The 17,982-nt window shown below is 37.2% G+C and overlaps 1 protein-coding gene across 2 annotated transcripts in view; it reads right to left on the bottom strand.

Annotated features, from left to right (window-relative positions):
- Positions 1-17,982, bottom strand: part of LOC111160297 (integrin subunit alpha 4) — a 78,017-nt gene that overhangs the window by 50,398 nt on the left and 9,637 nt on the right. For both annotated transcript variants that reach the window (XM_022523301.1, XM_022523392.1), the window contains exons 3-9: positions 9,642-9,748; positions 9,418-9,547; positions 7,369-7,436; positions 5,860-5,989; positions 4,045-4,130; positions 3,309-3,371; positions 3,076-3,213 (exon numbers count right to left, since the gene is read on the bottom strand). In XM_022523301.1, coding sequence (XP_022379009.1) covers positions 3,076-3,213; positions 3,309-3,371; positions 4,045-4,130; positions 5,860-5,989; positions 7,369-7,436; positions 9,418-9,547; positions 9,642-9,748 — 722 coding nt within the window. The remainder of the gene's footprint in view (positions 1-3,075; positions 3,214-3,308; positions 3,372-4,044; positions 4,131-5,859; positions 5,990-7,368; positions 7,437-9,417; positions 9,548-9,641; positions 9,749-17,982) is intronic.

The following is a 17,982-nucleotide window of genomic DNA, read 5'->3' as shown; positions in this document are numbered from 1 at the left end:
CTACTAAAGGCAATACACTATGCAAAGAGTGAACAGGCAAAAGAGGACAAGGCAGTGTGTGTATAAGACATACTCCCCTTCTGAAGAAGCCCGGTTACAGGGAAGGCTTAGCACAAACCTGTAAATGACTCAAGTACAAACTACTTGGTATCATCAAGAAGCAAGGACAGCATATCTAATTGTGAAAGCAAGGTCAGATTTCATAAAAGATGATCTTCAAGGTGGCTACTGAAGGGTGGACATAATTTTGATATATAGAGAGTACTATCAGCAAAACAAATTTCAAAGAACTTGCCTATTATAAAAGGTATGTATAATGAAGGAGATAAAAAAAAAATCAGATGGGAGTGTTATGGTGTGGTATTTTGAATACTAAGGGAAATTTACTTTCAGTTAGAGAATAGGAAGCTACTGAAGGTTTCAGAGTAGAGGAGCTGGCACAAATGAAGCTGGCCTTTGGAACCTTAGCAATGGAACTGTAGCAATGAAACATGAGTTGGTCAACTGCTATCTGTTAAGTTGGAAGATGAGTTACTACATTAAGACATTCAATATATTGCAATAATGAGTCATTATAAGAACAACTACCAGACCTCTTTCCAAACTCTGATCATGTCACTCCTTTGTAGTAAGAAAAATATCTACTCACTACTCATCATAGAGCATCCTTTTCTCTTCTTAAGTCTACTCAGCATTCCCTAATCACACTCAAGTTCTTCTGCTTGTGATTGTGAAACACCCTTCACCTTTTATTTTCCAACTACAAAACTCCTAAACTTGTCTTGTTCAAATAGTACTTCTCTGTGAATCCTTCTCGACCACAGTGAATTGCTTCTTCTGTTTTGTACGTGCTACTAATGTGCTATTTACCATGTTGTATTCAATTCTTTACTCTCATGTTTAGGTCTTTTTCTTGACCTGAGGTCGTAGAGGTCAGGACTAAGATTATTCTCAGCTATTTTCATAGTATTTGTTCCATTTCAGATACCCACTAAGTGGTTTTTTTTTGTTTTGTTTTGTTTTGTTTTTTAATGAATCATCTCTATACACAGAATCATTGGCACCAGAAACAGTAAATGAGTTTTATCAAGAAATAAGGCATAAGAGGGCTCGGCTCAAAGGAAATGCCTAATTAAGGGAAAAGGGAGAAAGGGCTTCCAGGAGGATGAGAAGGTACAGACCTAAAGCAATGGAATGGCACTGGAGTTCCCAGGAAGAGGGTTTCAAGAAGGGGTGATCACTCCTCAAGTATTCTCCAGTCAGAGAACAGTGACCAAGAGTTCTTTGGGGATGTCTGAGAGTTATTTTAATAGAAGTAGTTGGAAGCAAGATTCATTCAAGTATCATTCTTTCTTGAGCATTCAAAAACAATTACTGAGCACCCATTTCTCCACTACTCTTTGAAACCCTAAAGAAACAGCAGTAAACAAGATGGAAGATTCCTCTCCAAATGGTGTCTATACTCCATTAGAAGAACAGACAATATCAAACCAGATGAATAAATAGGTAATATAATGCTAGGTAATGGTTAGTGCCATTTTAGAGAGTTAACAAATAGGAAGTTAGAAGGGAACAAAGGTCACCTATATCAGAGGTGTTAAAAGCTAAAGTCAATTATGAAATTACCCTGTGGTTCAACAGTGGTGGCTCAGGGTAGGCATGAGCAAAGAACAAGAGGGTAGCCTAATGGGTAGGGCTCTTTACTTGTCCTTTAAACAAAAGAGATGCACTTTAATCTGTCTTTTCTTGTTAGAATTGCTTAGGATTTCGATGAGTAAAAAAGATCATATATCTCCCTATTTTAGGTATATATGTATATACCTAAATATATATATATATATAGATAGATAGATAGATAGATAGATAGATATAGATATAGGTATATACTTTATAACTAAGCTTTATGGAAACACTTTACAAAGAGAAGGAAAAGTATGCAGAATGAGGATGTAGCTAATATAAGAAGACCATTTATGGATAGGGAAATGTGAAATGTCTATGTAAAAAAAAAAAAAAGTAAAGCCTAATATTGCTATTAAGGACATATGAATGATCACTTTGTAAATGGTATGACTTTACTACTAAATTTAAGTTTAAACACAGTCTATAGAAATCCCAGTTCATACATATTTGCTCTATATTTGGAACTCTGAAAATCTCTTAGCTTTATAAGACAGTATTTCTCTTTTGAATTGTACAATGTTTAGTCTGATGCTTAATATAGGAACTTACTAAATGCTCGAAACCCATTAAGATTACAAATACCTTCTTGAAACAGATTTTACTTTGTTGTATCCTGATTAAAAATCCTGTGCCTTAAGAAATGACCCAATTTTCTCACAAATCCCTTCTTATTCTTTAATTAAAGGAACAGACCAAGACAACCCCATTAAGGCCCTATCAATTCTTTGTTTTGATTTAATGCCAAGAAAGACTGGCAAGATAAGGTCAGCCAAACTCTTTCAACTGAATTGTGAAGTGGTCAGTTTCCACTCCACAATATCCCCCATAATTTAAACATCAACTGTAAGCAGTAATTACCTAGTTCTACAACTACTGTATCTACTTTGGAATAAACTATGCCCATTTTATACTCTTATTAGCAATATCATCTACAAAAATCGTACAAACTAACATTTTATCAAAACACATCTTGTTTCTTACTGTTTTCAAGTCAATAAAAGCATTTCATACTTTATCTTCTTCTGGTAATATTTTTAATTAAAGACATTCACGACAGAACCAATAATAAATCCATATTTTGAGGGACATATGAAAATCATTCTTTCAAATTAGACTTGGATCATAATAAAGCTACAAGAAACTTCAACTATTTGAAGGACAAGATGTGAGTAGAAAATATCAGAACAATTCATCTCCTGCTTCTGGAATATCAATATCTTCCCATCCCCCAGCATTGTTACATTTTTAGAGCATTTAGTACAATACCAGAGTTTTTACTTTCATCAGTAAAATTAGCCTAAGAATCTAGATGCAGAACTCTGGAAGAAGAAGAGCTTCAGTTTCTCTCGTAATCCCATCAACATCCTCCAGCTGGTGAAGGATCAGACTCACCGAGCCAGAGTTGAGGAACACGAACACTCTGCCTTCCTCCCTGATGACGCTCTGCATGGGCGCTCCCACCAGTAGGTCTGAGAAGCCATCTGCGTTGAGGTCCACAGCACACACAGAAGCTCCAAAGTAAGAGCCAAGCTGCCCGAAAACAAAACCAGATCCAGTCACCGGCGGACAAAAAATGCAGGGTTATTCACAAAAGCCCTCAGTGATACTGAAGGTGGAGACGTTACCTTTTTTCCTTTCACTTCATGTAAGATATTTAGTTCTTTTGCATCGATGCTGAATATGTATGCCTGCAATTGGGAAAGGAATTAGAAAAACTCAGACTGCTATCACATTACAAAAAAAAAATTCTTCAGGGGATCAAAACATCAATTTTCATAACGTGTTAACAGTTCAAATAGACTTCTGAAAATCCTTTTCAGAGGGATTCAAAAGGTTTAGGGGGAGCACATTCACATTAACAGGACTTGCTTGCCAAACTGTCTTCTCCAAAATGATGGTATCAATCCCCAAAGGCACAGCAAGTGTTGTTTGCCTCACTTTTCAAAGTAAGGCTCAGAAAAGTTTAGTAATGTCTACACAATAACATAACAAAAACCAGAACCAGAAATAACATCTTCTTTTCTGGTCTTAACCCCAAAACATGCAGCTGTCTCAATATCCCGTCATCTATAAACACGTGAACCAGTTAATACATTCCCTGGACATCTTGAGATCGTTTTATTTCAGGGACAATTTACTCATAAGAAAGAAAATTTACTCATTTGACTTGTAAAATTTCTCCTTAAAGCTCTTCTAATAGATTTTTATCTGAAAGCAATTTCACCACAAAATGCAGAGCACGGCTCACCATGTCTAGCTTTCACTTCTTACCATTTTGGCAGTTTCTCCTTTATTATCTCATCTCTCCAGCAATACTGTTGAAACTTGGTGTAGAAATAAAGGTAAAAATGTAATTCTTACTTTACCAATCTGTTCATGTTGAGGGGCTCCTCCAACTACTTCAGTCGTGTGCGGACTCCGAAAATGACCAGCTCCTACTGAGTATCCTTCAAATAAAGTGGAGAAAAGTAGAATTATCATTTGCAATGGGTAAACTATATCATCACAAATCCATTCATAGGAGTAACTGAGACTGAACTCCAAATGACTAAACAGTTTTAAGAATATTTAGCTTAGCAATATTTGAAACTGGTCATTTAGTCTATGCTTTAAGCAATTATTATGTGTTATGAAACTAGACTCATGGCTTACATGTCCAAGTCCTAGAAATTAAAGACAGCACTTTTACATTTGGTTAGTCTCTATGTAGTGCCAAGAAATGCTAGCTTCTAGGATTACAACCCAAATATTTTGGGTATCTAAAATAGAACATTTTAAACTGTAAGTAAAAGAACTTCCTAAATTTCAACTTTTTCTCCATGAAATTTTATTGTAACAAAACTGTATTATGACACAAAAGGTAAAATATTTTATTATATGACAAAAGGTATAATAGCAAGTCACTTTTTTTTTTTTTTAAGATTTGAGAGAGCAAGCACGCACAGGAGCAGGAGGAGGGGCAGAGAGAGAGGGAGAGAAATTCTAAAGCAGACTCCCTGCTGAGTGCAGAGCCCAAAGTGGGGCTTGATCCCAGGATACTGAGATCATGACCTGAGCTGAAACTAAGAGTTGGATGCTTAACTGATTGAGCCACTCAGACACCCCCAAATTACATTTCTTATAACACTTCCAGATATCCCTCAACCATAAACAGGTAAATGTTGAATTATAAATGAATTCCCTCTGTTTGAAAATGAATCCTTACTGTATGAATGGGAAAAATACTGCTTTTTCTTTTTTTTTTTTTTTTTAAAGATTTTATTTATTTATTTGACAGAGAGAGATCACAAGCAGGCAGAGAGGCAGGTAGAGAGAGAGGAGGAAGCAGGCTCCCTGCTGAGCAGAGAGCCCGATGCGGGGCTCGATCCCAGGACCCTGAGATCATGACCTGAGCCGAAGGCAGCGGCTTAACCCACTGAGCCACCCAGGCGCCCCAATACTGCTTTTTCTTATTGTAATCATTTCTGGGTACAGGCTGCTTACATTCAAAGCAAGCCACTTAAACAAATCTGTATTTCCTAAGAAGCTATAGGAAAAACATCCCTTTTACTGTAACAGAGGAATTAATTATACCAGGAAAATCTTGCGTTTCTATAGAAATACAGACTCTGAAGTGTCCTATTGCTCAGGAGGAGGAGGAAATGGAAGGGAAGGAAGAGGAGGGAAAGAAGATAAGAATAAACTCTAGGAAATATTCTAAGAACTTATGAGGCGAAGGTCAATGAGCTGTTTTTAGATCCGCATATGCTTCATAATGTTACCCATTGTCTAGAATGCTGTCGACAGCCCCATTGACTCACTTGGCCCTTTAAGAAACTACACTTACTCATACATGATTATATGAATGCATGTGGAGTGCTTACACAAATTCCCGGACAAATTCCCGGGATATGGTAAGCACTCAACAGATGCAACCTTTACAGTAACAAGTTGACTGCATAAAGATACAAGCTTGCAAGAGTAAACTAAAGCAGGAATTCTAGTCTAACTATATAGTAATGATTGTAATTTACATATGTAAAGTATTAAGTTTCATAGATTATATCCTTAAAGCAATAGTTACTGAACTTTTTAATTGCTACTGGCTAGTTTGATCTTTTGAAGAGATTAGTAATCACAAGGGAAACTTGTATCTGTACGACTGAGATGATTGGAGTTTGTCAATTTTTACAGTACCTAAGTAACTTCCAAATTTAACTTGATTATTTGTGTCTAAAAAAGCCTTGTATTTATTTGTAGTTATATTGTAGACAAAAAGAGAGCCAGTCCAATAAGATGATCCTGGGGCTCCCATCACAATTAAGTCCTAGAAGACAAAAACAAAAAACAAAAAATAAAAAACATTACCAACTCAAAGTTTAATCCACCCCAAACCTCCTCCAGATATACATTTTAAGTAAATAGTGATGAGAATATTTTTATAATACATTTCTAAAATCTGAAATTTGATGAATTTAAAAACATATCTGAAAAAAGCCAAAAGAAGTCAGTTAACATATTTTCGCCTACAAGCACAATTTCAGAAAAGAAACTCTCACTTCAGTCACTTAGCAGTGGACTTTAAAATTGAAGCAAGAATCATGGAATACTAGACTAAGCTTTTAGGAGACAGGCAATGTGGTTTCTGTTAAAGTGAATGGTATCTGGGTAATTCATTAGTGTTTATTATGGAGAGAATCACATGTTGCCAAAGAATAAAAAGTGGACTTAATTTATCCCTATTTGCAAAGAGCCATTGACATTTTCTTAACAATGTTAGCTTAGAAAAAAAGAAATCCAGTGGAATTTGGGGGCATATTTGGTGACAAATCCAAATTTAGGAAAAGGAAACAAAAGGAAAGTTAGAATGAACAGATATATTCAGTGAAATATTAAAGCTTTTAGCAACCAAACGTATTTAACATATTTCTACATTTCCTAAACAATACTGAACTCTTACAAAGGTCAATTTAAATATAAAGTCTTTTTTTTTTTTTTAAACATAGTAAATAATATTTATGGAAATTATTGACCCAAGGCTTGATACAGCTTGACCACAGATTCAGAAAACAGTCATAAATTCTCAACGGGTTTTGAAGGAAAACTGGGAGATCTGGGGGTTGGATACAACTATGATATTTGATTGTATATCCTTGAGTGTTAGAGGAAAAAAAATAGAGCTTGTGAACATGTCTAACTTAAGACAATAAATTTTTAAATCTCTTATTTCTAATAATTTAAATGAAAGATGTAGATTCATATGCTTTTTTCCCTCAACTAGTAATTAAAAGTAACATATCTGGATAGAAATTTTAAACATCTACGTTAAAGCAAATAACAATAGCTACTTTTGATTCCCATCAAATGATGAGCACTGGGTGTTATATGCAACTAATGAATCATCGAACACTACATCAAAACCTAATGATGTACTTACATGTGGGCTAATTGAACATAATAAAAAATTCTTGATGCAGGTAGTATTCTTTAGTGTAGACTTTTAGTTGGTCTTACATGATACAGTCTTCTTAAATATTAACCTTTTTTCAAAGTATATGTGGAATACTGAGTAGTAAAAATTAAGTTGTAATACACTCAATTTTAAGAGACAGTTTTTATTAACTGTAAAGCATAATATCACAGTCTCAATCTTAAGAATCAAAATCCAATATGTAAACATTTAAAGGCTGTTTTTTGGACTATTACCTCTGTGTAAAAACTAGATATTCCAGCTTGACACGATGCAAAATTTTCTCCAAATTTTTTCACATAATCTAAAATAAAGTAGAAAAACAACTCAGGATTTCATTGAAAAAATAGACAAAACTTGCATAATTTTGTTAATCTTCTAAATCCTTACAAATAGACCTTTTAAGGTCTATATTTTATACTATCTCATCTTTAAAATCATCACTTTGATAAGATGTAATATCACAAATCTTTCATATTAATCCTCAAAGACATCCCTCCAAAACAGCAATAAAAAGATGGACCTCTACCTCTTTTTCATGGGAGGAACATGCAGCATACACTCAAAACCACTGTCAAGTGCAAGTCTAAGATAGATGTAGGACTTGTAGCTCCCAGTCCAGGTTTGCATTTAAAATAGGCTTCCTAGGGGCGCCTGGGTGGCTCAGTGGGTTAAAGCCTCTGCCTTCGGCTCAGGTCATGATCCCAGAGTCCTGGGATCGAACCCCGCATAGGGCTCTCTGCTCAGCAGGGAGCCTGCTTCCTCCTCTCTCTCTCTGCCTGCCTCCCTGCCTGCCTACTTGTGGTCTCTGTCTGTCAAATAAATAAATAAAATCTTTAAAAAAATAAAATAAAATAAAATAGGCTTCCTAAATTGTGCCCAGCTGAACGTAAGAGGGAGTTAAGGAAGATCTGCATGGAGATGGAGGGTCTCGTACTACAAAGCCCTCATGCGCTGGACGCTTTTGGAACTTACTAGGAAGAGAAAGCCCTGCTTCTCCTGAAGAACTGACCTAAACAACCTCTATAAAAATAAGAATCAGGACCACATCTTTGTTTTGGCTTTGCTAACCAGAAAAATTAGGTAAATTGTTAAGTCATTTGTAAATACTAGTCCTGGCCATGATTTTTCACTCCTTTTAGATCTTCCCTGACTTTTTTTTTTTTTTAATACATTTCCCCATTGTTTCAAGTGCTATAAGTTTATTCCATCTTGAATTTTTTTGTAGAATGTGGCTGGGGATATATGAATAAAAAAATTCTACTCTGAAAATGTTTTAAAGTATAAACTATAAACCATTAAGAAAAAGAGAATGATAAACATACAGAACACTAGACTGAGTTTTATTTCAATTAAGAATTTAAAAATTCACCTTTTGTATTCTTAACACTCAAAGGCAAATTAGAAATATTATATGAGCTATTCTTAGACATCACATACCACACAGGACCCCCATATGAATTCGCACACATGGTCAAAATTTTGTCAAATAATAGAAATATTCTTTGGATACTGTAGTAATCATTTTGGTTAGAAAAAGTGTAAAATGGAATTTATATATATTTAATTCTGAGTTCTCCAAAGACATATTTTTAGAATTTTAGTTCTGCTAAAGATTTGTTTTTAATGCTCTGTTGACATTCACCCCTAATTTTTCCCACTTTAACTGCTTATGTCCTAGCTCTCTGAGTGTACTACTGCTACTTATGGCCTAGAATGTTCATGGGAAATCTTTTCAAACTTAAGATATCAGTCCCTTATCAAGGAATGCATGAGAATTAAAAAAAAAAAAGGCACAGTGAATGGGAAAGATTTGCTTACACTTATATTGAATCTTTGAATATTCTTGGAAGCTAAAGATAAAGCAAAAAATCTAAACAGGTCTCATTGTTCTTGTCAGACTTTACAATCTCAAATTTTCAATCATAATTTCATGATTTTAAGTGGTATATGATGAGCATTAGACTTTTACAGAATTAAAAATGTATTTAATGTAAAAGTGGATAATTATCAACTACATTCTAGACTTATTCAAATGTAATTGGACAAATTTCTAGTCCTAAAAACATAAAGCACATTTTTTTGCAACTACTACAGCAATTGAGTAAAAAAAAAAACCAAACCAAAACAAAACAAAACAAAACTCGAGTAGTTAAAAAGAATACAGCTATTTTAAAGGTCTATCCCCCATCCTCTGTACATGCAAAACTGAAAATTAAAAAAAAAAAAATTAAAGGCATTCACTTGTTTCTCTTGACCCAGTTAAAATCAAAATGATCCCTTACCTTGATAGCATGGAGCTATTCTTTTACTTAGTTCTGTCCGTAAATCAGAGGGCATTCCATAGCAAACACCCGTAGGGAGCTTATTTTCATTCTTTATATAAAATATGTTTTTCCATCTATGCCCACAAGTCTAAATAAGACAAAAGTAGACCAAATGATGTGAACATCACACCCAGAATATCTGAATCCACAATGTTATCAGTGGACAAACCCTAATAACCTACCACGAGGGATCCATTTTCTCCTGGCTGTCTGGAAAGCGTGACCCCCAGCCACTGATTGTCTCTTTCTTCCAGACAAGTCTTTCCACAAGGTTCTCCATTAGGGCTACCTACAGCATTTGAAAATACAATGTGTCATTAGTTATCTTGAAACCATGTTATTCTAAGACAGCAGAGATAATAAACATGCTTATTCCCAAGTTTTCTCCTTCAGCCATGTACAAAATGCCCTTGATGCCTCCTTCACTGTCACCTCCTACTTGGCGCACGGGATGGGGGTAACAGTGAGTTATGCGGGGCAACAGGACGGTTCTCACACCTGGTGTTTTGTGTTTGTAGAAATGACCTCTAGCAGGTAACATCCTGGGGAGATGGTTGACCAACATGACTGGGAGTGGGGTTAGGAGAAGGAGGTGGTGAGAGAACAGTTTAACCCAACACGGGCTGTGCAGAAGCGGCCGCAGTGTCATCTGCGGGAAAGAATTTGCGCCTTTGCTTTGATCATGTGTCTAGCATTACAGGCAACATTGCCTGAGCACTTTTTAAGACATTTCTTGGATTGAGACTTTAGGGGAGAAATGAGAACAATATGGCCCTCAGTGCTTAAATCTCAGTTTATAGAAGCTGGAAGGTGATAACAAGCACAGGGAAAGTCGCTGTGTCTAATTAGCATATTAATAATCCCTAGCATTTAAGACAAACTGCCCTACGGTTTACATTTAGTTTATGATGACTATATTGAACAAAATAAAAAAGACCTGAAAAAACAGATTATTTCAGTAGTAAATAAAACACACCAGAAGGCATTTTGGCAAATATGAAGAGTCAGAAAGTCAAATGTAAGTATTCCTGCTGGGCAACAGAGCACTTCTAAACTGTACCAGGAAAAGTGATCTTCCCAAAGGTAATTTTTTTTTCTTTTGCTAGAGTGACTTCTTTGCTTTCTAGCTGGGATCCCATTAACATGATTTTTTTTTTTAAATTTATTTATTTGAGAGAGAGAGAGAGAGAGAGATCACAAGTAGGCAGGGAGGCAGGCAGAGAGAGAGGGGGAAGCAGGCTCCCCGCTGAGCAGAGAGCCCGATGCGGGGCTCGATCCCAGGACCCCGAGATCATGACCCGGGCCGAAGGCAGAGGCTTAAGCCACTGAGCCACCCAGGCGCCCCATTAACATGATTTTTAAAAAGGGATTTGGGGGGAGAGTAAGATGTAGTACCCTCAGAATCCTTTTGCTGACTTCATTCCCACCCCCTTCAATTGCCCTGGGACAGTTCCCTTCCACCTGCGCTTAATTCCAAAGGGAATTGCATTTGCATCAGGCTGGCTAAGGGTGCGGAACTTGGGTTCGTTTACTTAATTTTGAACACCAGTCACTGGTACCACGTTATCATACATTTATAGTGACCATTCTCTAAATCATTTGGCACCTTCTCCTAGAACCTTGACCTCTAGATAAAGCTTCCTGGGCAAACTCCTCATTTATGTCTATGTACAAAAGGCTGATATTTTGCAAGTTATGTTAGTTGCAGTAAATGTCCTAGAGACATGTATTTTTTCCAGGAAGAATTTTGTTTTTCAGGAGAAATAGAAAGATATTTGTGTATACATTTTTTTTCTTCTCCAAAATGTTGTTCAGGACAAACAGTAAAATGCTTCAACACAGCTGAACTGAACAAAGTTTCCTAGTGTCTTCCCTGAAGATTCTGACTCAGCAGGTCCAGGTGAGGCCCAGACTACCCCCAGGTAATCCTCAGGGTCTGGGACCTTATTACAATAGAACCTGCACACAGTTTTTCCGGCCAGATTTCTTACAGAATAGGGACTACTTCCGCCGATTGGTAGCAGCTGGCGGGAGCACTGGACTTGAGAACAAGTAAGAAGAGGTCTGAAAAAGAGAATGCTGGGGTTGATAAGCAATGTCAGCCTGGCACGAAAAGGAAGTTTGCTGCAGCCCAAACCTTGATAAAAGGTGGTCCAGATGGAAACATAAGGCTTCTTTGTTAAAATTAACAAAGGGGGCGCCTGGATGGCTCAGTGGGTTAAGCAGCTGCCTTCAGCTCAGGTTATGATCTCAGAGTCCTCCGATCAAGTCCCATGATGGGGTACCAATTCAGCAGGGAGCCTGCTTCTCCCTCTCCCTGCCTCTCCCCCTGCTTGTGCTCTCTCCCTCCTTCTCTCTCCCTCTCCTTCTCTCAGATAAATAATCTTTTAAAAAAATTAAAGAAAGGGAAAAAAGAAAGGAAGAAAGAGAGCAAAGGAGGGGATAAAGACAACTCTGAGTGCTGGGTGGGGAAGGTCTGACAGAATTGTTACTGTGGTTTCATGATGCCAACACAATGGAAGGAAAGTGAAAAGTGGAACACACAAAACTTTAACTTTCACTGTGATGCCATTTTCAGTTTGGACTTTTCACCGAGACTGCCAGTTATTTAAAATTTTTTTTACTAATGTCAAAATGGATAAATGGTAGACTGTCTACCCGAAGGTGAAATTCCTGTTATCACGACACTTCAGTAAAATATCTTATCGGAAAATACCAAAGTCCTTCTAAAATTATTGTCCCTTGGTTAACTAAGGCAGCTGAGCAAGAGGAAAATTAAGGTTAAGAGAAAAGGGAGGTCACAAACAACATCTTAGTGCTCCTCAATTGTGGCATCCTTCATGGGCACTTTCATCACGATTACACCATCAATTATACCCAATATTTAGAAACAAATTTACTGTTCCAGAGACGCCATCCTGGAGTTCAAATAAACACAGAGCCACAAAAGATCACGTAAACTGCTCGATGAAAAGGGCCAAAAAGTTCTATATGTCAATTGTTAGTGTCTGTTTCTTAACTCAGCTCTTTCAGCTGCAAATTTTACAATGATAACCACAGAAACCGTGGTGTTAAGCAGTTTTCTGGGGCCGTACATGATTCCATATCCCATCAGGCCCACCAGGTGACACCAGGGAATCTTCATTGCTCAGAGTCTCATACAGAAGAGCCAAACCACTCATGTTCCTACTTTCTCAAGGTCACTTCGCTCTCGCATTTTTCTCTCTGTGTCTGTGTCTGCAAAGCTCTCAGACCTCTGGGACTTACACCAATCACCCCCTCCCTTCCCACCAGCTGCTGCTCAGGCCTTGGACCCGAATGACATTGTCCACTTTCCTGGTTCTTCAGCTTACCGATCATGGGACTTTGCCTCCTCAGGGATGGAACCAATTCCTATAATCTATCTATCTACCCACCTTCCGACCCTACTGGCTACTGGCTCTGTTTCTCTGGTGACGGTGAACACGACTACATTCCTTTCCTTGCAACGATCCTACTTCTAGGACTTAATAATAACCTAATTCATCGTGGCCAGTGCCCCACCTTGTTCACCCTTATGCCCCCTCAACACACAGCCCAGAAATGTGTGCTGATAATGGGGTCAGTAAGTTAAAAAACAGCTCCAAGCTTCAACTGTGGTTTGACTAAGTTTCTTCTATTTGTGCTTTTGTGTCCTAAGATGTGCACAAAAGGAAGAATGCACGAGCATGAAGAAATTTCACAAAGTCATGAAACAGTTATTCTTCCATGTGAGGAATAAAAACTAATTCTGATAAGGGCTCAAACACACACGTTCATAGAGGTTTCTCCTGCCCACTGCCTGATGTGCTTTTGCTGCAGAGGCAGCACCCAACAAAGACGGTAATACCTGGATACTTTCAGCTCTGATCCAAACAGGATTAGTTCAGAGAATGGCCTCGTAGTCACTCACCACTGCTGTTCTGGGGCTTTACTTAATTTCAAGGAACTTTTTAGCCTTTTGTTCTGTAGTGCTCGCAGAATCCTGTCAGAGAGGTAAACCATTTGCATCATCAGCTCCTGCTCAGGGCTGTCTTCAGAGCTTTCCCTCAACCTTGCTTGCCCGAGGTCACGCCTCTAGAACGTGGTTCTCAGCCGCAACTGGACATTAGGATCACCTGGGGGGAGTTGAGAACGAGTACCGACACCTGGGCTCCACTTCTGAAGCCGCATATTTGATTCATCCGGATTAAGACCCAGACCTAAGAATTTTCTGAAAAGCTCCCCTGACAGGTGTCCATGTGCAACGGAACGTGTGCTCTTCAATGTAAAGGGTTATGCCTTCTCCTATATTACGTCGTCTTTGACAACACTCCATTTTAAAAATAATTGTAATTTTTTTTGTCCTCCTTGGTTTCAGCTAGATATCAAAATAGGATATGAAATGTTGGACAAACTTTCTTCATGTGGAAATACAGTATTTCTAATGTGGTCAGAAATGATTATTTTTAGAACTGTCATGAGAAAGTTAATTCTCTTGAATTTCCCTGACATCATAAATAAACTCAGATTATCTTTATATTTTATCCAAATGTCACACTGAAATGATTTATAATCTGGTTTTCAATCCAGCTCCTACATTTCTAATCTAAACTCTTAGTAAATCAAATCAGCTTCATAATTGAAAAAGGACTTTACATGGTTTAACATAAAAGAGGTCAGCAGGAATTAACACATGATCATTTCCCACGCTTTTGTACAAATAGAATGACTAATCTTAGCACAGTTGAATGCATTTTCCCAGTAGATATTAAAAACCATATTCTTTATTTTAAAAATTAGGCCCACTTTTCATTTTCCTTTTTTTAAATTTCATTTTTATTTATTTTTTATTTTATTTTTATTCCTTTTTTTAAAAATAAAAGATGTATGCTTTTTACTTCGTTTTTTATTTCCATTTATGGATTTTGTATCAGTCTGTACACATGTCTATAAATGTGAATGAGCAGTTCATTTTGTCAGATGACTACAAAGGCTGCTAGTGCAAAGTAAGTTTGGTCCATTCTTCTCCAACCCTTTTTTGGTTGTTATACACATCACCAGTTTTAGTTTCATCGCTCTGAGTGAATGCCAAAATATGACAGACACTACGGAAGACTAGCTGTTCACTCCTGAATGTCCCCTCCATGAGGGCAGATGGACTACTTTGTTGACTGTAGCACGTCCACAGCACAGAATGGGACGTTATGTACAATAGGCAGGAACGAAATATGGGAAGGGATTCTCTAATCCATTGACCGTCACAAAAATCCTTTCGGAGGATACGTTTGCGAACTTTGTACCAAATTCTCAGGGATTTAAGCTTTGGACAGGTCTTCTTCCTTCACTACTATTTGTCTCTACTTCTCCAAAATATTATTCTCTTCAGTTTTAAGATAGTAACAGATGGTCTGAAGGGAAACAACATTTGCAGGTTTGAAGATCTTTACAGAGTGTGATCTGGGAGTAGGACAAATTAAGATGGAGGATCAGCTGGGGCCCGCAGGAGGTACCTACGTCAGAGGGTTTCTGTGAGCATCTTGAGGAGTAAATGAGATACCCGCGGAGTGCTTGGGCCAGAGCCTAGCAGAGGAAGCAGGCAAATGTTCGTCGATGTTGACATTATTATTATTTTAAGGATTAAGCTAAACATGATTAAACTGCACATATGGCATGTCATATATCCTCCTCCGTAAAATATTTGTGGCCCATCACTGCCAGGCCTCATCATTCATGTTTAAGTCTTTTAATTTTCACAGCAGCAGCAGGGGACTGTTATCAATTCCATTTTCCAGAGGAGACAATTAAATCTGAAGGAAGTAAAGTAACTTCCTTGAATCCAGGGGGCTGATAAATGAAAAGGGTCAGAATAAAAAATCAAAAATTTGTCAGAAATCAAAGATCTCTGTTACTTCCTATTACTCTATCGCATATACAATAGAACTCTACAAGTATTTCAGAGAGATGAATGAACTGAAATTAATTTCACTTTCTAAGTCTTCTGTTTCACTGTCAAATGTGCATAATATCACAAATCTGCCCACAGGCTGTACAGTCAACTTCTTAGTGCTCAAGAAAGATGGCACTTACTGAGTCCCTCTCTTGCCCTGCCCTTTTCCTCAGTTTAGATTGGTTCTTGGTATTTTGGCATTACCACTGAGGAAGGCCCATGGGGAAAGATCAGACTCCAAGTCCTTCTTCCTACAACTTGCTGACAGCTTGAGTGAAATATTTTGTGGGTGAAGGAGCCTGGGACTTTTGGATGCAATGACATGTTTGGTTTATCTGCTTGAGTCATGGGGCTGTGGGTTCCCCATCGGCTCAGACATCTGACTGGCGTTCTCAGTCTGACTTTCTAGCTACTACAATAACACACACACTTATCTGATCTTTCAAAAACATGACGAGATTTTACGTTTCAGGAAAAGACCAATTCCTTTTTTTTAAGTTGAAGTTCTTTTCCATTGAAAGATGAGTCCTATATATCTCAAATTTTTCTTAAATAATTCTGAGACATGGATGAACACTGTTTTATTCTATGTTCTATAGAGTCACTTATTTAGGATATTTTTATTTGTAGAAACAATAATTACTGAGTACAAATAATTGTACAATTCCTTCCTCTATTTAAATTCAGAATATTAGAAAAACATACGCGATTAAAAGTGAAAATTCAATTTAACTGTGAAGATGATCAGATCTACCATTGCAGGGTTATGAGAATCATAGAAAATTTGCCCTTGTGGCTACAAGACTTCCTGGCACCTAGTAGGTGTTCATTAAATGGGAAATGCCTCTGCTCCACAGCATCTCCACGTTGTGCTGACTTAGACTGTACCAGCAGAGGGCGCTCACGGCGCTGCGAGATTTAGCCAGCCAGCCTTCAGCTCTTCCAGCCAAGTGGCCCCTTCTTGTAGTTTTTCTTATCAAATTCTAATTACTATTAAGTCCATTATGTTCACTACATTAAATGATGTACTTTTCCCACATACATAATAAAACACAGTGGTGATATTTTTGAAAGATAGCAGTGATGTTTATGATTTCAATAGCAGTAACAATAATTTTAGGTCATGAAAAGTAAAATGCCAAGTTTTGGAGAAGACATGGGACGTGAGAATACTGAACTTCCAGGACTGTTTCCTCCAGCTTCTCTGGAGTCAAGATATCAAAATAAGCACAAAAGAGTCAAAGATCAAAGTAAACATCAAAATTAGAAATTAGTCTCAAAGTATTTTCTTTCTAAAAAGACATGTATTTACATTTCATATTCTCAGGCTTCCTAGTCCAGATCTCATAATGGTTAGTAACCATGAGCAGTATAGGTGAGAAAGAGCTCAGAATCGTAGGCTTAAAAAAGCTGGTGGTGTCAGTCCTCTGTTTCATTTTATTTAATATCCCTTTTTTAGTTTATACATTTTATTTATTTTACTTGATTGTATTCAGAAAGAGTTCAACACAGAGGTAGATGTCCCCAAGCAGAAGAGCCAAGTTTTAGGGCTGCAATTTTATAAATCAGGGTTGATCCTCAGTCATCACTAGACCTCAATATTCTAGAAAACCAGGTCACTTGTGAGCTTAATTCTAGGTTCAGGTTCTCCTCCCACAATAATAACTAATATTTATTACATGCTTCCTATGTACCCAAGCACACTTTTAATACCATGTAATCATAAATATTAACTCATTTAATTTTCATTACATTCCTATGAGCAGATATTATTATCATAATCCAAATTGCACAGATAAAGAAGCTGAAAGAAAGGGAGGTTAAGCATCTTGCCCAAAGTTACACCTCTAGTAAGTGGGTAAGGAAGGATTCAGGTAGACACTGTCAAACACCACCCTATACTATGTCACAATGATGGCTATTTCCTGTGAGGCAGGGAAAGAATCCAAATATTGACATTATTCATAAACCTATATAAACTCTATTTCTATAATAACCTACTCTTATAACACTAATTTCCAATGTTAGAAAACAAGGAAAGAAAATTTTCTATTTCCATGGTTTTCAATTAATCTCTTGGACTTATGGATTCATTTGAAAAACTATCACTCATAGATGGATACCATTTTGGGTGTCTTTGAAACAAGAACAATACAAAAATGTAAACTGAAAAAAAAAAAACTCTAGGGAAACCTGCTCTCACTTAACAGTAGGTGGTCATTATTGAAGCACTGGACTTGGTTTGGAAATTTACAAGCTAGGATGGAGGAGGTCAGGAAGATGTGAGGTATGAAGTATATGAGAGAAATAAGAGTCAGTCCAGAACTCTATGGCATTATTCAATGTAGGCTCAGACCGAGATGAGGAGTTATAGACGTTAGAGGACATGTCCCTGTCCAAAGTTTAAAGGATGGGATAATATGTTAGACAATGATTTATAGACAAAACAATGATGCTATAAAGAATACCAAAAAACTTTCACAAGTTAACAAGAATGGTATCAGGTGAGGTAAACCTAGAAAATTTTCACAAACATAGGGTATACTTTGAAAGAATCTTCAACATAGGTGTAGTTT

The sequence above is a fragment of the Enhydra lutris genome, unplaced genomic scaffold (genome assembly GCF_002288905.1).
Source record: "Enhydra lutris kenyoni isolate GAN:26980312 unplaced genomic scaffold, ASM228890v2 scaffoldscaffold1, whole genome shotgun sequence".
Lineage (NCBI taxonomy): Eukaryota > Metazoa > Chordata > Mammalia > Carnivora > Mustelidae > Enhydra > Enhydra lutris.
Note: the sequence above shows the minus strand (reverse complement) of the source record. Positions and strands in the feature narration are given on the sequence as shown.